This window comes from Labrus mixtus, chromosome 15 (genome assembly GCF_963584025.1).
Source record: "Labrus mixtus chromosome 15, fLabMix1.1, whole genome shotgun sequence".
Taxonomy (NCBI): Eukaryota; Metazoa; Chordata; class Actinopteri; order Labriformes; family Labridae; genus Labrus; species Labrus mixtus.
In genome coordinates, this window is record NC_083626.1 from 6,126,673 (window position 1) to 6,149,018 (window position 22,346).

General features: G+C 39.9%; 1 protein-coding gene across 5 annotated transcripts; it reads left to right on the plus strand.

Moving 5' to 3' along the window:
* Nucleotides 1-469: 469 nt before the first annotated feature.
* On the plus strand, nucleotides 470-19,173 carry plekhm2 (pleckstrin homology domain containing, family M (with RUN domain) member 2). 5 transcript variants are annotated; one of them, XM_061056659.1, is made up of 21 exons: nucleotides 470-560; nucleotides 1,002-1,068; nucleotides 2,518-2,624; nucleotides 2,815-2,924; nucleotides 3,033-3,132; nucleotides 3,266-3,353; nucleotides 3,446-3,620; nucleotides 5,061-5,120; nucleotides 6,449-6,743; nucleotides 7,425-8,207; nucleotides 8,292-8,361; nucleotides 8,861-8,951; nucleotides 9,713-9,777; nucleotides 9,910-9,998; nucleotides 10,248-10,380; nucleotides 10,488-10,678; nucleotides 11,541-11,606; nucleotides 12,475-12,634; nucleotides 13,490-13,669; nucleotides 14,324-14,440; nucleotides 14,980-19,173. In XM_061056659.1, the coding sequence occupies exons 2-21, from the start codon at nucleotides 1,009-1,011 to the stop codon at nucleotides 15,115-15,117; spliced, it is 3,078 nt and encodes a 1,025-aa protein (XP_060912642.1). In that variant the 5' UTR covers nucleotides 470-560; nucleotides 1,002-1,008; the 3' UTR covers nucleotides 15,118-19,173. The 5 variants fall into 5 exon arrangements, with proteins under 5 accessions (XP_060912642.1, XP_060912641.1, XP_060912645.1 ...); XM_061056658.1 differs by having other exon boundaries at nucleotides 474-1,068; XM_061056657.1 differs by lacking the exons at nucleotides 470-560; nucleotides 1,002-1,068 and adding an exon at nucleotides 1,132-1,391.
* The last annotated feature ends 3,173 nt before the right edge of the window (nucleotides 19,174-22,346 follow it).

A 22,346-nucleotide genomic window follows, 5' to 3' on the forward strand; every position in this document is an offset into this window, starting at 1 on the left:
ACTGTCAAAAAGGAGAATCGTGCATATGAGTTTATATCATAAACTATAAATAATTGGGTTTATATACGTAACTCTTACAAGATGAGCCCCCTCTACATTATTTGCTGAATGTCAGAATAGATAGATACTTTATTGATCCCGAGGGAAATTCAAAGCATCCAGTAGCAGGTTACAAGACGTACATGGCATGAAAGTACAGTAATACAATACAATAATGTCGCAAAAACACAGCCTTGCATATTAGCCGAATTAAGGCATTAGTTCTGATTATTCAAACCCACACATTTTTAAACTAAATGTCGTGTTCTCCTTAAATATCAAATGATACAAATTTTAAAAGTTTTTAAAGTTGTTCGGGTCCGCGTCCCTCCCACACGTCCTGAGCATAGGTTCTGAGGCTCGTAGTGACGTCACCCATACGTCCTGAGGCTCGTAGTGACGTCATCCCCACGTCCTGAGACTCGTAGTGACGTCATCCACACTGACTGAACTCGGTCTGCTGCACACAAAGTAACCGGAGCAGCTGTTACTTTCCACTCTTTTTCTGTATAACTTTCAAGGTAACTACGCGAAACAAACTGTGTACACTATTTACAATCACTGCACGGAGATATTTAAGTTAACTGTTAGTATGATAAACACAACTGTAACTAAAAGTAATGAATGGTTGGGTTTAAAAGTCGCTAGCCGCCTCCAGCCGGAGTGTAGCGTTAAAGAAAAGTCCAGCGGTATGCTAGCTTGAACGCGTAGCTAGGCTAACTTGACTTACCGGATCTGCTGAAAGACGTTGGCTTTCTCGCTGCTATCTAGGCTTTGTCATGTCGGCTTTTAACCAGCGGTGATATAATATTCAATGTGTGCATTGAACAGCCAGTGAGCTATGTTAGTTTGTCAACCAGCAGTATTGGCAGGGAATATAATGTTCGCTAGCTGAGGCGGCGTTAGCATTAGCACAACAAGCCCCGGGAGTCAGCTGACAGTCTGTTGTGGGCTGCCAACAGATCAGTGATGGATCAACTCAAAGTGAAGGATCGCATACTGGAAAATATCTCCCTGTCTGTCAAGAAGGTAAGCGCTTCACGGTTTGTCAGCACGTCTTAATATGGTCACAACATTTAGGTATTTGAAAATCTTTAAATTACAAATTATATCATGAGGTCATCTTTTGTCTGCCAGAGAGGGCAACTTTTAACTCGGGGGGGAATTGAAGCTCGCTATTACTGACAATAACTACATCAAAACCTATTTCAGTTCAGCTTTATGGTTGTACACCACCAATTAATGTTTTATTTTTCTTAACAATGGTGAACCAATGGCACCAAGCCCCTGTGTCTGCTCACTGCAGCATGTGGTGTAAACACAAGCAACCATACTGCGGAGCCAACATAAGGGTCAGTCAGTCGATCTTAACACCTGATTTCCAGTTAATTTGTGTATTATTCACATAGTTTGTCTTTCCTGCGTTCTCAAGAACTGCTACTTCATTTCTCATGAAGAATCAGGCACCATTACATCTTATACATCCTCTTCCCCGTCTTTGTACATTCCCTTCCCAACCCATGAGCATTTCAGTTTTTATTTTCATGGGCTTGGCTTTCCCCCTGTCTCTGTCTCAGTTATTTTCCATTGGTAAAATCCACTTGTCCAATAAGTAGATGATTGTATAAGTTAGCACCATCTTAGTTTGTTTAATGAAGTGAGTCCTATAACGTTACTGTTAGATACTCAATTTGATCCTGCATTTGTCTGAAAGATTTTAAAAAGTTATATCAAATGAATCTTGTCTATCTCTTTAATCATAATCATCACTGTGTAAGGGATGTGAAAGTGCTTTCGAAATAGTAAGCCCAAAGCTTCCAAGTGTAAGTGTACAGTGTTTACCTCTGACAAACATTGCTTAGTCATGTGAAGAAAGTCATGGGATACAAAATCTCTTTCTTAGGGTCACACTCGCTCAAAGCTCCCCCAACCTCCACTTGTTTTAGTCAAGTATTAGGGTTACTTTGTACTCTATATTTAGATGAAGTTCTGCAGGTCACATTAGGATGAACCAAAGTGAAACTCACCAAGGATCAACATGAGTAACTTTTTCCTTTCAGTAGAGCCACATGTGTCTAATATTATGCGATGTATTGGTGAGAAATCAAGATTTTTTTTCAATAATTATTCAAATGCACATTTGACACAATTTCCTCCATGTCTCCGAACTACAGAAATTAGCAGAGGTTTGGTCTTTCCTGATGTTCTTCTGTCAGACCTGTTCTGCAGCCAGCTTTACTTTCTGCAGCTTTTATGAGTTTCTGTTCAATGTGGTTTTAAGCAGTAAAATTCCAAGCATAGCAGTAAAACACATACTCTGCTGGATTAATGTGAGGAAAATTCCACTGCTTTGTACTAAATTCCTAAGTACAAAGCTTAAACATTGAGACCATTAGAACTTCTTCAGATATAGAAGCATATTTGTACCTGGAGTTGAATTAAAATTTCTCTTCTAACATCAAACCATGTCTTTTACAGTTGCAAAGTTACTTTGCAGCCTGTGAAGATGAGACCCCAGCCATTCGAAATCATGACCGGGTTTTGCAGCGCCTCTGTGAACACCTAGACCATGCTTTGCTATATGGGTAAGCTCACTAGAAAGAGGAATGGTGCATGGTATGCTCTTTGGGCAATTTTAGGACCACTTAGATTCCAGATCATGTATCTACTATCTAGGTGTGGATACTTGACAGTATCTGCTAAAAATGCAAAGTCACTTTATTCCCTTAGCCCTTTTGGCCCTGTGCATATAATCTTTTGTTTTTTACATGACAGGCTGCAGGATATCTCCTCAGGCTACTGGGTCCTGGTCCTTCACTTCACCAGGAGAGAGGCCGTCCGTCAGATAGATGAGCTTCAGCACATAGCAACCAACCTGGGCCGAAGTGAGACAACCTTCTCACACAGTCAAACACATCCAAACGATCAGTAAGACATCATTCATCGTGTTAGGAGTTGTATGCATTAAAAGGACTCTTTTCTTCTTTGTGTAGGCCGCGCATGGTTATACCTAGCCCTGAGTGAGAGTTCTTTAGAGAGCTATCTACGCCTCTTCCAGGAGAACCAAGGGTTACTACAGAAGTATTACTTCAAGTAAGTCAATTTGATCCTGTGTTACAAGTAGTTATTTTGCATGTCAGGAATTACGTGCCGTCATTCTGGAAAACAACTTATCATAGTAGTATTGAACCTGTAACTCACATTAAGCTAACTTTTATTCTGCTAGGAATGCACTGGTCTGCAGTCATGACCACCTCACACTATTCCTCACGCTGGTGTCCGGCCTTGAGTTTATTCGCTTCAATCTGGAGCTGGTAAGCCAATTTATCAAACTATCAATAAAAATACAGCTTTGTAATGTAAGCAGAATGCCAATGATGATTCTGTTTGTTTTTTCTGATTTCAGGATGCACCCTATCTGGATGTGGCCCCCTACATGCCAGAATACTACAAACCCCAAAATCTGCTGGACTTTGAGGAAAGGCTACCCAGCTCTGACAGTTTGTCCCTGCACTCCTTCACCTCCCTTACCTCGACAAACCTGGAGTGGGATGACAGCGCCATAGCTCCCTCCAGTGAAGGTGAGCTGTGAGGATGTGATTCTGAGTACTTGTAGGTTATATGTGGGTACAGAGTCTAATCCTATATTCACTATACTTAACTTGACCTTCATGTTGATTAAACCTCACACGCTGACGCCTTCTAAATCCCACATATGCTTATATGTTCCAATTCCTGATGTGATGTCATTGATTACATTTCTGAGAATGAATCCTGAACCTCATGTGACACAATCAGCCAAGGAGTAGATGTAAAGAACGTATCAGGTTTTGATTAATTAAACTTTAGCTGATACTGATCTATTAAAATAAGCTATAAGATTAAACTGGATTGGCCTGGAAACTGACCCCCCTGTGTTCAAAATAAAAAAGCTACATACATTTTTTCACTGGGCTCTATTGTTTAAATTTTTAAAGAGTTCTCGTCGGGCCAAAGCTGAAAAAAGAGATATTCTTGAGCTGAGGAATCCAGGCACCAAGTAGAGACAGGGTTCTGTTTTCTAATATATCTGGAACAAATATTATTAGGTTGTATTTGAATGTTATGTCAATGATGTTATGTGTATTGTTATTTTGGAGATCAGGTTGACCACAGGAAATAGCTGCTGCTATGCAAAAGCTAAAGGGGATCTAATTAGAAACAAACAAACAAAAACAAACAATGAAGTCAATCTCCACTTATATAAGTCGCTGGAAAGACAGGAATAGATGCAACATTTGCATCAGGCAATGCAGATTTTGCAACTAATGCAAAGGGAGAATGTGCTTCCTTTTTTGTCTGAACACTTAAAAAACATTTATTAAATAGCACATGTTTTTATTTTATTCCCTGCCTCCCTTTTATTACAGTGGATTTTCCAACCATATAATATATACATAATTATTCTACTTTTCATTTGGGCTCTTATTCGCTTTTAATTCTGAAAGGTTTGGCTGTCTTGCCAATCAGTTTTGCTCCTCCTTCAATACGGCATGACCAATAACTAGCGTCAGTTCAGACGTGAATGTGTGAGTTCCACTTGCTGAATGTCCGTCTTTATTTTTGGGTTTATGATTTCATCAGGCCCTGCTACAGTACAAGTACACACTCACATGCTTTGTTGCAAATTCATGAAGTGATGTCAAGCTAATGGCATGTGGAAGCAGAATTGGGATTGATCTTTGCAGACTGTTGTGACTCATAAACTGCAAAGTGCATTTCATCAAATGGATCATTTGGCGTGCAGAGGCTCATTGGTACAGAATGATCTCATCGGGGATGATTGCAGCACACAGTGAACGTTTCCCCATCACTTCCCACAAATGTTTTAGTTCCCACTTGTCTATTCTTTCTTATTGATTTTTGTTTTGTTTCATAAATCATATGTCATGTCATATTTTTCTGTTCCTGCCATTGTCTCACTTTTCTCTCCCCACAACATCTCACTCTAATGTTGAATGTTATCCCTCCTTTTTTTTTAGATTATGATTTCGGTGACATCTTCCCCGTGTTGCAGTCATTGCCAAGTGCAGACTGGGAAGGTGGGACATTGGCCAAGCCCTCCCCTCCCTGCTTAACTCCCCTTCCCTTTCTTCTCTCATATCTGGCATGGCATCCCACAGTTTGTTCTTAAAGCATGTTGGGTATCTAACCAAGAAACTGTTAAAGTGTTACAATGGGTACAATACATTAAAATGGTGCAGAAGACCTGCTGCTTGGAGGACATTATAACAAGGATGATCAAAGGGACATGGGGAAAAAAGCTTTGGTTTGGGGGAATGGGTTCAGTTGAAAGACTTTTGTGTTTGGATCCCAAGTTTAATTTCAAATGACTTTATAAACTCTACATTATGAAATTATAAAACCAAGTCAATGAAAAAACAACAACAAACCAGCTGAATTGTAAAAGGTGGATACAGACAGTCAAAGCTTCGTATTGAACAGCCAAGTCTGAGTAGGCTAAATACAATTCCCAGTCAAGTAGAGTCCTAAGGGTGTGATCAAGTTTTTGGTAAGTTTGTGAAGAAGCACAAATCTTTGGTGCAATGGAGAATCGGTATTGGGTGGGTTCTTGGTATTGTCATGTTTTGCATGTGTTACTCATCATGGGAATGATGCTAATGCTCACGTTGCTTTTTTATTTACTACAGCAAGAAAAAAGCCTGATGTAACTGGTACTCACATTGTCCAGTCTGTCTCCATTACATTGTGTTATCTGTTCGTCTGGTTCATTGTTTTTTGGTTCTGTCTTCTTTTCCTGTGTGAAATGTGGCACAGGCCTGGGTTCAGCTCGTTTGCAGTGTTAATTAAGAATCTAGAAGAGTCCATAGAGTGCAACAAGTTCTATATTACTTCAGCATCTGTTTGCAAAAAGATGCTGCATGAAACATGCACTTTTCCTTTATGCTCTAAATTTTAATTCCTGAAAGAAAGAAATAATTTCAGTCCCCATGATGAATATTTGTTTGTCATGACCCACCTCCAGCTGTAGAAGTAATGCTTTACTTAGGCTTTAAGCACTGCAAACGAAGCTGCTGTCTGTGTGCATACTTGATGTCTTCTGCATTGCATTATTCTCCTCTCTTACGCTGCAAAAGAACTACAAAAAACACTGCAGCTTCTAACATTTATGTGTGTGCGAAACTGATGAAAAAATACACATAGTTTTTGTGACTGTCTCATTGGTCGACCTTCACTGGTGATGAAATAATAAACAAAAATTACAACAAATAATTATACAGCAAATTAGATCTAAGTTAATCTCTCATCCAACCACGAGACAGTGCCAAACATTCTGTGTATTTTTAACCGAGTGTGGCTAACAGTTTTTATTATGATTGTAATTTGTGTGTTTGTGCCTTAATGGTAGAGGGGGACCTGACTGACCAGGCCAGCTGCCCACGGTCCAGTGGCTCTGATCCACAGACAGTCATCAGCGACACAGTGGTTCTTCCTTCAGGCACCGTCATTGTGAAAGGAGCCGCTCATCCCTCTGCACACAGCCCCACGTTCAGACACAACCCCTTCAACGGGGACTCGGACACCAACACTACCAACACCTCAGCCGACATCACACCAGTTCACGTGGCCATCCGCCATTACACCATCACCTCAACCAATGGAGATGACGCAGATAACGCCGGCAATGAGCTGGAGGTCATCAGGTACGGTTGCTACAGCTTTAGTGTCGGGCATGTAGGCTCGTGTTCTGTCTTCACTATTAAAGATTCACTCCAGCTAGTATTTCTTTTTGAAACTGTCACAGGGGTTTGGTTAATATTAGTGCTGTCAAACGATAATGTCTTTAAATTGCAATTAATAGCAACATTTTAATAGTTAACAATCACATTTTTAATGTTTGAAACTCAGTTATTTAGCATTTTTTAAAATATATTTAGAATTTTTGTACTGTCTTATGCTGAAAGTATCATTTTACTTGCTGTTTGAATTCAACCCTGCTTTTATTTTGAAATAAAGTAAGGACCTTCTGGTAGATCAAAGGTTAGGATCAATATGAACTATAAGCAGCTAAAAGGAACGGTAAAAAGTGAAATGTTTGATGTCATGAGGTGGATATTACTTTTGACTCGTCAGCTGAGCTGTCAGAGTTTTTTAAAGTGAAATGAGACATTCAAAGATGCGGCAGTGTTCTTTTCCATGACTGTGATTACAGGGAGACACGACGGAGGCTTAAAGCTTGATTAGCCTAACATCATCTTAATGTTTTTATAACTTAGAGCGAATTATTAAGGATTTTTTTCATAAAAATGCTGTAAATTCAATAAAGTGGGTCTTCAGATTTTATTAAAATGGAAGAACCACAGCAAACCTCTCTGATCTTTCAGGATGGCCAGACGAAGGAAACCGGCCAAGAAGCGACGAGGGAAAGGCTCTACAGATTCCAGCAGCAGTATCAATAACTCCATCTCGTCGGATCACATAGAAACAGAAAACAGCCTTCAGGCCTCAGAGGAAGTGGAATCACTAAACTGCTCGGCTTTTCAGCTGGAAGCTGACGGAGAGCTTAGGCGAAGCAGGGTGGGATCAGAGGCTGTGGAGGAAGGAGATGAGGACGGAGTGGAAGGCCTGCGGCTCCCAGAGATGAGAGACACCTCCATGGACACTGTGGGCCAACCCCTCCGTGATGTCATGGATCGACTCAATGGGGCCCTGGATAGGAATGGGGAGCCCTGGGAGCACCTAGTGGAGGATGTGGAGGGGAAAAATAATGACCATAGTGCCGAGCCCCCTGCACAGCAGCCCTTTCGAGAGGATACAGCAGGCGAGCCCCCTGACCGTGCAGAGGGAGAGACCTGTCTCTCTCCACTGGTCACAAGCCACAACTTCCTGCAGACCTCCCCTGCACCTACAGACGTATGCTGCTTTACCACCAACAGTCCAGACTCTGCTCCCACGGGTGGTGGCTACTATGACTCTACAGAGCATAGCCAGTCGCAGACTCTTTCAGGTGGCCTTGATGATGAAGGACAGGCAGAGGCGCAATCAAGACAGAAACCCGACATGACGACCCGAGGAGAAGACACAGAAGAAGGAGAGGAAGCAGACGCAGAAAGGCTACAAGAAGAGAAGCTTAGTTCCTCTGAATGTTCTCATCCTGCAGAGTTTAAGTAAGTTGTCCTTATAACATAAATCATCATTGTTTGTAACGTTGTTTAAGGGGTGCCTGATGTTCTTTAATATTCTTGTTTCAGGGTGGATAACAACCACTTGCTTCTTCTCATGATTCACGTATTCAGAGAGAACGAAGAGCAGCTCTTCAAGGTGAAGACTGAAGGACTCTTGAATATTTGGAATATATTTTTTGTAATGGCTAAACTATTTTAAACAATGAAATTATGAAAAATTAAGTGAATAAATGCAGTGTGGCAGTTTTGAAGTTTTAACAGAATGAATGTCATTGTGCTGAAACGTAATCCTCTTTCAAACGCTTTAAGCCACTTTCAGGATTGTTTGACTCGTGTTTTGTGACAAAAGGTTTGAAGACTGTTGCTCAGTGGAAGTGTTGCAAGTCTCTGTGCACCAGTTTCCCTTTTCAACCGCTGTAACAGGCTTTTATTACAATTACACATTTTCTACTGAATTTATTTGAACTTTTAAGAGAATAGGAATTGCATTGGTTTGTGAATCATGTAAAAAAAAAAGAAGTCTGTATCTATTCTGTAGTAGTTGCACCACAGCTGTCAGCACTGAACAGGATGGTTTGAAAGATGACCCTAGAGGTTGCAAACACTTGACCAAATTGTTTTTTTTTTTCCTTCAGATGCTGAGAATGAGCACAGGCCATATGGAGGGCGATCTACAACCACTTTACCTGCTGCTGACTGACTGTTACATTTACCTGCTTAGAAAGGGTAAGTTCCTAAAAAAGCATATAAAGATTAAAAATGCTGCAATAGTACAAATTGTTAGTAGGGATATTCTAATATATATGAAGTCACAACTTTTGAATTTCTTTCCCAAACTGAAGGCTGTGACTATAGTGTCGAGCACTATAGTTTCCTTTAGGGAAAATTAGGATGTTCAGTAAAGCTAACAGGCCAGAGCAGGGCTTAAAGTTGGCCTCTACTTCCACATTTAACTGTATGGTGTAGTTTAAATTTCATAAGCGAAGAGGCACCGTACCAAGTTCTCCGGACAATTCAAAATGGCTCTACACAAACAGAATTGCCCGATATAAAGGAAAGGATCAACTGTATTGTCCCCTGAGGGAAATTTATCTTGAACAGTGCCAGAAATAGCTGCAATCGTAAACTTTGTTGCCTGTTCCCATTCTCCCCTGCCTGCTTTTTCTCTGCAGGTCAAAATACTTACAGCACATGTGTGACAGCCTGCACGCAGCCTAAATTCAGATGAGAGTTTAATGGTTTGATAAAACACAGGCCAACAAGTGAGCAAGTGGATTACTGGCAAGCAATGGGCCTGAGAGTTTAATTCTTCTTTGAAAAATCCCAGGAGATCAGAGAGTTTTCTACTTTTGTAATTATCATATAAGATCCTCATATTGTTCCAGGAAGTAGATAAACATTCTAGATAAGGTTATTCTGTAGGCTAAAGAAACATAAATCAACGTGCTCATCTCAGGACTTGGTTGTACTTTTTTTTTCTTTCACAGGAGCTGCAGAAAAGCCTTATACAGTAGAGGATGCTGTACCTTATAATGAGCTGGACTATCTATCAGTGAGTATTTTTACTGATCCTGTCTTCTTGTGGCCATAGGGGGAAAAGAAGTTTAGTGTTGGGTAAATACAAGCTTTTGATGAACACTGCAGACTCAATCATACTATAACTGCTGATTCTTTTCTCCTTCAGGTTGGCCTCGACCAGCAGACAGTGACGGTGGTTTGCACCAACAGACGGAGAAAATTCCTGTTGGACACAGCTGACGCCTCTCTAACAGTGTAAGTGTACATGTATATATGTGCATCAGCTTTGTTGATACTCCGAAACCATAGAGCATCAGATACAAAGGATTGACAACTGAATACTTGAGTGCATTTCACGTTAATTGCTTCCAGCTTGTAACCTCGCTGCAACAATCTTTGTGTCCTTTTGCTGCCACATGCAACCTTCCAAGTCGCAGCAATTTGTAAATATCTGACATTGTGCTGTACAATACCCTAATCAGGTCCATTTCTTTTCACCTCCAGTTGGTTCTTGTCCGTTCTGAAGTCAGCCATGGTGAAGGGTTGTCGCGAGCCTCCTTACCCTTCTGTTTTGACTGATGCTACCATGGAAAAACTGGCTCTCACCAAGTTTGTCTCCCAGGAATCTTATTGTGAGGTAAAAAAACGTTAAACTTAATTTGATCTTTTTAAGTTGATCCAAATCTGGCCCTTTTTTTCTACTCCTCTTGTCTTTGTACTACTACTTGGTGTCTGTTTTTCCAGGTAGCTGACGTGTCTATCCAGCTGTATTCACTGGTGCACTGGGAGGATCCTATGGACATGGCTCTGTCACCCCAGGGTGGCCCACCTAGGGCTGGGGGACCTTCCAGCACCAAGGAGGGGACTCTACAGTACCGAGCTGGAACCACCTACCTGGGCAAAGAGTTGTGGAAAAGCTGCTACGTCGTCCTCAGGTAGGGGCTGATCATACACATCTCTGTCCCGTTTGTTCAGTGTGTTCCTTTAATTATACGCTCGCTGGATACTAAGACTGGGAATCTTTGGGTGTCTCACGATTCGATTCAAAATGATTCTGGATTAATTGATCCATGGATTCGAAGTATATTTATGAATTACTACATACTTCAGGATCTACTCCATTCATCTGTGATACTGGCTGAATTTATTGTTGCGCTATTTGGCATTCCACTTAGTTAAAGAGCTAGCCTTAGCGCTTAACAGGGAGTGACTGATTAGACAAAAAAATATAAATCGATTTTTGGAAGTTATGAATCAATGTTAAATCTTAGAAGAGAAGAATCTCGATTTTTTCACATAAATCAATTTTTTTCCCAACACTACAGGATACTTAACTAATTTAAGTGTAGAGGGCTAAAACAGTTGCTTTTATGTACCATACTTCCAAATACTTATATTCCTACATCACAGTTTTTCTTGAATATATCAAACTCATTTTATTTTACCAAATCTACTGCTAGCCATACTGAAAGCTTTAGCTCCTTTTTGTCTATAGAGCAAAGCCCACCAGAATTAAATAATGTATAATATAAAACATAAAGTAAAAACTGTAACATTAACATCTTCAAATGTCTTCAAATGAATGTGTGGAATTCATATTTGTGGCACTTAATGAAAATGAATTTAACAGGTCTATCCAATTCTTTGAAACATTTAGTGTACCTGACTTTGTCAGGCAGTTGCATTCTGTAAAGTTTAGTGTATATTATTAAGTATCAGATAAAGGTATTATATTTATGTGATATAATGGCAATCTTCCGTTTAAGTGAATATAAAGAATTGTTCTCTTTCTTGCAGCAACGGGATTCTATACCTGTATGCAGAAAGAACTGATGGGACACCTGTAATTTCAGTCACTATGGGGTAAGCTTGAACAAATTACCAAAAGAACCTGGATTTCCTGCTAGAGTTGAGTTTTACATTATGCAAGCCAGCCTCTTTGACCACAAAAAAATTAGCACAGCAGAAGATGCATCACAACAATTGAGATAGAGGAGACATAAGTGAAAATATATTTCACACAAATCACCTGTCCGCACAAGATGCTTTATGTGAAAGGGCGTAAGTCCTCACTAGGGACCTGTCTAATGGAACAAAACATAGCACAAGGAACTTTTCAATCAACAGAATTATCAAAGAGATAACTAACAGCAACAACAATAAGGGTGTAACAATAAGGTATCTTTATTGTGTGCAAAACATTTCTGCATATCAGAATCTAAAATATAGTAAAAACATCAAAGCTCTCTGGGTTAATCTCTGACAGTATGTGAGTCTCTGGTGAGCTCAGCGAATAATGGAGTTTTTTAATTCCCAAGGTATCCACTTTTTTCAACAATACTCAAACTTTATGCTCAGGTATGAAAAGGATTAATGAGCAGAAGTGGATGTTAAATGAAATAGTGTGCCCAATTGTGTATAGACTGCTAAAAAAAAATGACCTACTGAGTAAGAGCAGCTGCAAAAATTAACATAGTCTGTAAAGTCTTTTCATAGAAATAAAAGCACAGGTTGCTAATTACATTAAAAAATGGTTGTGTTCTATTCAACTGTCAAATTTAGCCATGACAGTGTCATTAATCTAGCATGCACAATACCAATAACCTGGAATTAAAACAGTGAAATAGAATTTGGTAATTATTCACCGTACATTTTACCCCCTGTTCCTTTTATACTATAAGGGGTCAAATATCCTCTTCTCTCATCTTTGTCTTCACTCACTTCTTCACAGAGGAGAGCACTGCGGAGGCTGCCGGCGCTCAAACAGCACAGAGCATCCCCACGCCTTCCAGGTCATCCTGACAGAACGCCCTCCACTGGAGCTCAGTGCTAACAATGAGCAGGACATGGCTGACTGGATGCAGCTGCTCTGCCAGTCCGTCTCTAAAGGAGTAAGCTGTTGCATAGTGCAGCATTTCTTTTACTTTTATATTGCGAGTATTTCACGTTTCACAACAACTAGGACAGGTTGCTGTGAATCGAAGCATAATTGTGCACAAGGCATTATTCTGTGATTGGGTCAGTAGGATGAGAGATCAGCAGCACACTCTCACCAAGACCAAACACATGATCTCCTTTCAGCCAACACCGGGAGAGGACAACAGTTTTCAACTATGTGTCTTTGAACATTATGTGAGACTACTACAACAGACGAACTTTTGATGTACTTTTTATATCAAACAAAAATAATTCAAACACAACCAAAGTGAAACAGCAGAGCACTGTTCTTGTGATAATAACACAAAACACTTGTGAGATCCCTCAGATGTGTAATGTGAACTTAAGGAGGACTCATCTTTTAAGTTGGACTGCCTTTCCTCATAGCTTTGAACTAGAAGTGAGCATGCACAAAGACTGTTTCACAAATAATCCCGTCAGGCATGTGTTGTGCAGCTTTACAGGCCAATTTTCTCATTGAAATGTTTGTTCTCATTTAGAACCAGATGAATCCAGTTCTCTCTTTTTTTATGTATAGATTTTTTTGTTGGGCTTTTTATGCCATTATTAGAGGGACAGGATGGTGGAAAGCGTGGGAAATCAGGGAGAGAGAGAGTTGGAGTGACATGGCGCAAAGGAGCTATAGATTGGATTCAAATCCAAGCTGCCCGCTTTTAAGGACTGTAGCAAACTGGGGCAAACTAGCCACCAGGCCATCGGCGCCACAGGCATCCAGTTTTCTTATTGATTAATTTAAGTCTTGTGTGTTTAAGAAAAATGTCATTAAACTATTTCTGCCTTACCTGCAGGTTATCCCCCAGGGTGTGGCCCCAACCCCGTGTATCCCATGCTGCCTCGTGGTGACAGACAGTAAGCTGCTAACTTGCCATCAGGACTGTCAGACCAGTTTCTTCCGCTCACTGGGCAGCGCTGACATCTGTGATGTCACAGCTGTCAGCACGGAGGCCAACAAGGAGTACTGTGTTATCGTGAGTCATTATATTAGCCTTAATTATTAGATTTTAATGTGATCTATAAGCCACATAGTTTTAATGTGTTAATGTTGCTATGCTGTCACATACTCCTGTGTCTGAGACAAATAAACTGTAAGCTATTAGTAGCATTCAGCTAACGGTGCCAGATGTCCAAAATGTGTGACCTGCAGCCTTTTGTTCTAGCTATACTTGGTACGTGTTTGCTTTGGCTAGGGTGCAAAGTCCACACAAAACCAGGCATCTCAATTAGTTTGCTTGGTGCTAGAGATGTGTCAATGTTTGGTTCTAACACAGAGACTGAAGGTTCATCCCAACTACTGTGGCATACACAATATATTGGTGCAGATATTGAAGTCTAATTTCCTATCGCAAACGTCCCATTGTAATTGTCTTCAGTTGTCTTTGAACACGATATATTGTATGACATAAAGTTTGAGTATTAATTACTCCCCCTCATACTTTAAGTTATTTCCAACTTTCCTATGAAGGGCAGTAATTGTGCCATTTTACAAAGAACTCCACCTGCTAAGATGTGGGTGTAAGATTTAAGATAGACTGAAGTTGCTCACTCTTCAGTTAAAAATATCTGCATCTAATATATTTTAGCTGGTGCTGCCCTTTAAATGTTAATATTTTTTCACTGTGTAGGAGTTTGCAGCAGATCGGACCCAGTTTCTTCCTCCTTGGGTTTTGTACTTCAGTGGCTGTGATGAGAGAGATCGGCTTCTGGGGGCGTTAGACAACACATGGAAAGCCATTTTCCAGGTAGGAAGATAATCTGTCTTCATCAGTGGATTAGAGGGAACTCTCACCACTATTTAACTGGATGTCCTCAAGGTGTTGATGGTAAATGTAGTCCATTGAAGCAATAATTACCCACCATGCTATAATGACTGTTAAAGTCTCTCAATGATAGTCTCTCAATGATTTTATAAACTACTTTTTTTGTCAATAACTTTTCTGCACTCTTGTAAAGCATGTTGAACTGCAATTTAATTTGTCTGAAAGGTGCTATATAAATAAAGTTTGATTGATTGAAAGCTGTGTTACCCTGCTTCTAGCTGTGCCTACATTCACCAGCGTCAGCCTCACTCTGCTCTTTGGATGTTTACTCTGGCTTAAACCAATATTAATATCCTAATCTGCTAAAACATTATTTTATGCATGCTGATCCAGAACATCCTTTGCCCTCATATTTACAACACATTTTTACTGTTTGTCATGAGCCTCGTCGTGAAATAGGAAAGATGGTGAAGAAGCTGAAACCTGGGTAAAACCCTCATGTTTGTCCTTCCTGCACACAGGTTGACCTCCCCCACAGAGACGTGTTCGATCCGTCTGTGCAGAAGCGTTGTGGTGAGGCCCTCGCTCTGATGAACAGCGCCTGGCAGAGAGCTGACAGTCTGGCCCGAGGCAGAGCCCAGCGCGAACCCTGGTGCTGATGGGCACACACATGCACACATACACATAAACATAACTGTGGTTAGCCACTGGAACAGACTAAACAGTCTTGTATAGTTCCAGGATAGACAGATTTATCCGACATAACAGTCTCTACTGACTGTTCAGAGTGGAATAAGCTGTAAGAATGAGATAAACCAATCAGATGAGGTTATTGGTTGCTGTACTACAGCATTACCCTGTGATGCACCTCTGATTCGCTGTTGAAATCCTTACATCATAGGAACTGCAGAAGAAGCTAGGTTTATGTTACAGCCATTGCAGTGATGCAAAACATTATTACTTGGAATGAAAATCAGTTGAACAAACGTCCACCAGAATGTTGTAACAAAGTTTGACCCTAGCAGACATTTTCATCGTTCCTTTCTCAGAGATTCTTCAGACAGAGCAGTGATGCAAAAATAAATGTGCTTAAAGGAACGTTGTGTTTCATATGATGTTATTTAGGATAAATCCCTGTAGGAAATGCAAAAACGGTTGTGTAGTGGTTACAAATCGATGCCAACATATACGACCACAAACAAGTCTCCAAAAGAAGTGAACATCCAGCTGTTTTCTTTAGAGGAGTATACTCTTGAAAACGAACACCAATAGAGAGAAGCATTGACTTCCTCATGTGGACAGACCAGAAAATAATCAAACATAAATCAGGTACACGGAGTAATCTAAGTGTGGAATAAGACATGGAGCCATAACCAGTAGCTTTCCTGCACAGTGAAGTGAGAGAAGTAGTATTTATTGAATCTCAACAGTAACTCAGTCAGAATAAAATCATTCTTGTGATATTTATGAAGAAAGCCATACATGAAGGGAGGGGAACTTACTGCTTGTTCGCTTCACGCTCCCTTTGCCTTGCACATAAAAAGTGCTTTCTCCTGCACAACTCTGAAATGATACAAATCACTCCTTGCTTGCAAACAATTAGCAGAAGCTCTGCTGAACCCCTAACTGTGGCACATTTATAAAGCCAATTCACAGCGCTGTACAGTATCTATGAGTATTCACTGACAGCTGCGTACGTGTCTGCTATTCAGTTATGGTTCGTCTAATGACTCGTACACTGTACGAAGAATATGTGGATATTTAACACTTGCACTGTTACATGACATGCTTATACCTGTGTCGTCTGTTTGATATCTCGTCGTCACACAGATAAAAGAATATCAGGAATGCAACAGACTTGCCTTTTTTCTCCGCTCAAGACAAGTGGAGGCTTCCATGCTGACTTGCACATCGTTAGTCTTTTTTTAAAGGTACTAGTTGTAGTTTTGTTTAATATATAACATGCTCATTCGTTTCCATTTCTGAGAAAGTGTGAAGAATTGTTACTAAATTATTGAATCCAGTAGTAACATTAAGATGGTGTTTACTATGTTACCTGCATTGGCAGACCTGTACTTCCCTTTAGTGTGGGGGAGTATCGAGTAAAGGCCCTGACACACCAAGGAGATCATCGGCCATCTGTCCTAGTTGAACCGTTGGTGAGCGGTCATCACCCCAGATTGTGCGGTGTGTCAGGCTCCGTCGGCCCCCGTCCGCCTTTTTTGGCCGATTCGACATGTTGAACCGGCGGTCAGTGAGAGGAATCTCTCTGATTGGCTGTTCGGAGGTTTCATTTATCTCCAGCTCTCGACACAGGTTTAGGAAATCCCCTTGAGCATGCCGCTGTAGTATCCATGCTTTCACCCATTAGTGCGGTTTCTCCTTATTTGTCTTCTCTGCCTCTTCTTTTCTTTTTCAACTAAAAGACCAAGGGCTGACAATGCCAGCGCCATTTTCAACTTTTTATCAGACATTATTCTCCATTAGTAGGTTACCTGTAATATGAGTCGTGACCGACAGCGGTGTGGAAATGGTCTTCCCGTGTCATAACAACAGACTACCGCCCCCTGCTGGCATGGAGAGTTATTTCCTCTCACGCATGTGCAGAACGTACGTGGTGGTTGGCCGTCGGCTGAAGTCTTTGGGGTGTGTTCTAGTGCAACTTTTTGGCCAAGACGCGGGGCGACGTGAGGCGACGCTACAGGCGGCCTTCTTTACCACTAGTTCTTTGCCGTCTGCTTGGTGTGTCAGGGCCTTAAGAATCAGAAGAAGCCTTTACTGACTGACAGCTTCAAGTGCTTTTGGCTTTACAGTTTTATTCCACACCTAAAGGTTTGTGGAAGAAGGACATCCCTATATATGTTAGTCATCATTTGTTTATGTTCACCTTACAATTCATAGCGTATACACTGTAAGCCTGTAATATCACCTTAAATTTAAAGGTCACATATTATCCTCCTTTTCAACAAGTTTAAAAGAAAGTCTCAGAGCTCCTCAAAACATGTCTGTGAAGTTTTTTTGCTATAAATCCTCTCTGATCCTGTATTTGATCATGCCTATAAACGCCTCTATTTCAGCCCTACTCAGAACAGGCTGTTTCTGTGTCTGTAGCTTTAAATGAGCTGTGTCTGACCACGCCCCCTCTCTCGAAGGGCTTGTGTGGTGTGAGCTTTCTTGCTCCATGCCCTATTGTTTACGTTGAGGAGGCATACTCAGAGGGCAGAACAAACACCTAGCTGTGGGAGTGTCACCCACCTGGGGGAGGGGTTACTGCCCTTTGTGATGTCATGAAGGGAAAATCTCCAAATGGCCTGTTTGAGCACACATTTTCTGAAAAGTGGAGCCAGTATAAGACGGAGAGGATGGACTTTACTCATCATGTTTGTAGACAAATTAGAGACACATATTAGTGTTAGAGAAACCTGGTGACGTGTATTTTGCATAATATGTGACCTTTAAACAACAGTATGTGTGTTACAATCTGTCCACATCATTAACCCTGCTTTGATTGCTGCTGCTTCGTCAATGATGGTGTGTAACATCTCTCATATCCACTATGAGAAAGGAGGGAGATTTGTGTTTCGCAGTGACAATGTTGCCTTTTTGATAATCTCTAGGAATATAAATCTGCATATGAATGCAGCATCTGAAGGCACTGGACAAGAATGTGATGTTAGAAGTTGCTTTGACTAATCACTTTAAAAAAAGACTTTTGGATGCATTCAAGAAAACAGTTCATGTTGATGGCATACTCCCTCAGTACAGACACAACGCTGTCTGTAAGAAATGTTTGTGTTTGTATTCAACAAAGTACAGAAAATAAATCCTGCTTTGATATGTCTACCAAAACTAAGAAAACCTTTAAGTAATACCCAACTCTATCAATACGTCACTACATTTAGAAACCTGTTCCTCTGAGACACTGTGTTACCTTCACCTTCATGTTAGCATGAATCAGTGCTTTAAGATTTTCTAAGTGCCACTTGTTCTCTCTCATCTTCTGCTCTTTACACAGAAATCTAATCTCAGGTGAAAAAGGTACTCCACTTCAGAAACCTTAACACTCACCATCATTTTTTTAATTTGCTGCCTAACCTAAATCCTCTTTTATACTTTGGTTCCTCCCTGGTTAGATGCAGCATTTTACACACACAGAGACAGAGAGAGACAGTTGCAAATAACTCTAAATGTGGGTAAAAGGTTTGACGTAAAACTTAGTTAATAATTCATTGGGTTCCAAAATAGGACTGGTGGGCTGCTTAGTTTGAATCCTCGGCCCCGGTGGAAAACTTCAGCTCTTTTTTTTTTTTTTAACCAGGGAGAGTAAAGTTGCAATATTTTGACTTACTTGAAATGTTTGTCGGATTATTCATTTTGAAAATTAACTACTTAAAATTGTGGCCTATAGAGTTTTGTTTTTTTTGAGCAGTGTTTTGAATGTGGGGCATTGCTGGCCAATGATGGAAGACCTCTTCTAAAAGATGTGTTGTTAAAGCGCTTTTTGATTTTGTTAAATTCATGTATACTGCATGTAATATTTGTATAATGTTTAGCGGTTTTATTGAATTGTAAATAGAGCACTAATCAGTATAACATACTGTACACTCACATGAGAGGGGCATGTCCACAAGGTTTTATACTGCTCATAATGATAATGAATGTACAAATACACCTTTGTGATTGGACGGCATAACTGAATAAACAGACATAACTCATCTTGGCTTCCTTTGTGATACATTTGCTGATGTACTGGTATCTCTGTTTTTTGACTTGTACATTTCTTTTCCAGGTTAAAGTAATGAAAGAGAGTCATGGAAAACATCAGGACAGTCATGTTAGAGCAGGGCCAGAGAGTTCACAGGTAAGCGAGTAGCTGTATGTCAGGTAAACTGTTCTTATACTCAAAGTAACAGATATCTTTATTCTGTATCTTAAAAGACACCAGCTTAGATTGTTTTCATATAACCAAGAACAACATACCTGCCTAACAAGGTCATGGTTAATGCCAGTCATATAATAATACTGTTATTTAATTCTTGACTTTTTAAGTTCATCAATATTATCATCATCCAACTTCCATTACTGGTACACAAAAAAAGCTTTGGTGACTGGAAGGTTTTGTTTTTAACTAAAAGAAGAAAAAAAAAGTTCACTGCTTCATGGATGTCTTTGAGATGTTGCAATAACTCCTAGTCACCACTAGAGGTCATAAATGATGTTTCTTGAAAGGATGGTGTTGTTCATATGAGAATTGCCTCGGCCTGCTTTATATATCATTTCTGAAATAAGGAACATACAAAGTTAAAACTTAAACTAAATGTTCTTGGTCTGGAAAAGTCATGAAGTTAGAAAATAATTTAAGTTTAGGAAAGGTCCTGGAATGTAGGTGTTTCATGTGGTTATGTTAATATGTTTAAAGCAATTTCTTATAAAGACTGTAAAAAAATACTCTAAAATACTTTAATTAATACTAATAAACGGAGTAAAGAAATGAAAACACCACTTTGGGAAGTGTGTAAGTGAAGACAGGAAACTGCTTAAAGTTTCCAAAGTAAGAGTGTTCAACAAAGAAAATGTCCCCTGTGACGGATAAACACTAATTCATAATATATTATAATTCAACATAATATAGTTCAGTTGTTCTCAACTGGTGGGTTGGGACCCAAAAGTGGGTCATGGGGTAGATTTCAGTGGGTCATGGATGTGTGAAAAATGAATCAAAAAGTACACAAAAGTTTTTCATCGTCTGAGGTCCAAACTGCACAAATGGTCATGAAATAATCTGATTGGTTGAAAAAATGGTTGAACTTAAATTGGACTGAAACAGTTTTTTCAGACAGACACATTTTATAAAGTACTCTATAAGTAGTTGTAGGTTTTTGTCATTACATGTCATTACATTTTTATTTTGGTCCTTGAAAGTCATTGAAAAGTGTGAAACAAAGTCAATAAAAATGTGGGAAGTTTGATGACAACAACTACAGTGTCCTGTCCAAGGTGTTTTGAGAAAAGGATTTTGTTGTTGCCAAGGAAAGAAAAATCTACCCAGGCGGGGTCACCAGAAGCTTCAAACGCCCTTTCTGTCTTTATGTTCTGACTTCTCCCCCTGTAGCTGCACACCAGTGAGGACCTCTGCTAAAGAGTTTAAGATTTAATCTGCATTAAGGGCTTGTTGACCAGAGGTTTTTAGACTTAACTTAATACAAATATATTCACATTTTGTTTTGTGATATGAAAAGAGCTGTAATTAAATTATTGTGCTCCATTTAGTGTTTTCTAGTGAAATAAAAATCAATCAGTCTGTCTCTTCTCTGGGTTTGATTTTAAAGTTTCGAGTTAGGAGCACCACATAAATTCTGAAGTTTAATTTACAGTAGAAGGTATGGAGGCCACTGCTTCTAATAATCATCTTTTTTATATTAAGAATATATATCCATCATCAAAGAGTTGAGTTTGTGGTCATTACTTGTGAAGATGTTCGGTACCAGCTGTAATGGGCTCATAATATAAAGTAAATATGACAACATGCAACACAGCTCAGAGCCGTTCATATTCCCAAGCCTCTGGTAATATTGATTATCCTTTCATAGTTGCTAGGACAACAAGATACTGCGGGCCTTGTTGAATTTCAGTTTTATTATTTTTGCTGCGTTATACAGTCACCTTGGGTGTACTTGTGCTGTTACCATGGTTTCAATGAGCCATGAAATCCTCTCCCAGTCTGTTGTTTTCTCTGCACACAAAAATACAAAGCGGATCAAAGATGATCATAGCAAAGTGTTTGTTGTCTCCATATTCAAAGTCAAGCTGCAACAATGGCTGATAGTTCACAGAGAGTTTAAAGAGCTACAGAGAGGGAGTGAGGGAGATCACCTGCAAAAGTTGATATATAGGAAAACAAAACAGCAGGAGGCGTAAGGAGACTGTGAGAGATGCAGTTTGAAGTTTAAAAAGATGATACCTAAAAATAAAGCTGTGGGTTAACCTGTTAGCATCCAGAGAACTCAGCAGAACCCAAGACCAGAAGGGAAGGGAGAGAGGTCTAAAGAGACTCGTTGCACTGCTGAGCGTGCAGCGCCTATTTGTGGTGAAAACAACCCGTAGTGTAACTTATGAATGACTCAGCATGCAGTAGAGAAATCAAGTCAGATAAGACACACTTTCAGATCGATAAGAGGAGGTAAGAGGATAAGAGGAAGGTAATTACAGGAGTGTACAGGAGTCCCTTTGGGAGGTTCACAGGAAACCTACGACTGAGCCAAAATTAAATAAAAACGGCATCGACAGGAAAAACCCTCAAAGACAATTTAAGCATCCTGTTGGTTTGATCGACGTATGTAATGATGATACAGCTGATCATAAAGCTTTGGTCAGGAGAAAGGATCATCACCAGCCTATTAGGTGCTCCTTTTTAAAAGACAATTATGAAACTGCAGTCTTCGTCTGGTCAATGACATATTCTTGATTTGATTTGGTTGATGACAACTGCAGTCATAAAAAAATACCTGGTAATTAAGTGTTACTCCAACAAATACTTGAACCTGCCCTTCCCATAATGCATTTCCAGGTCTATATCTCACAGCATGATAAAGCACATGTATTTCATTAAAGAGCCCACTCTGATATGACTCTGATGACATCCTTATGTGTAAAGAAAAGGTGGAGTGTCACCTTAATGTTGCAGGATGCATTTTAAAATGTCAGATTTTATATAACACATCATTTCTGGACTTGTGGATTCAGGCACAGTTTTGTAAAATAAGAATCCTAATGAACTGAAATGTGTTAGTGTGAGGCTGTTTGTCAGCAAATTTCTGGTCTTTTAATTATCCTTACAGCACACAGTATTTCTCCTTATTAAGGGGAACTGGTGGTGAAGCTGTGCTTT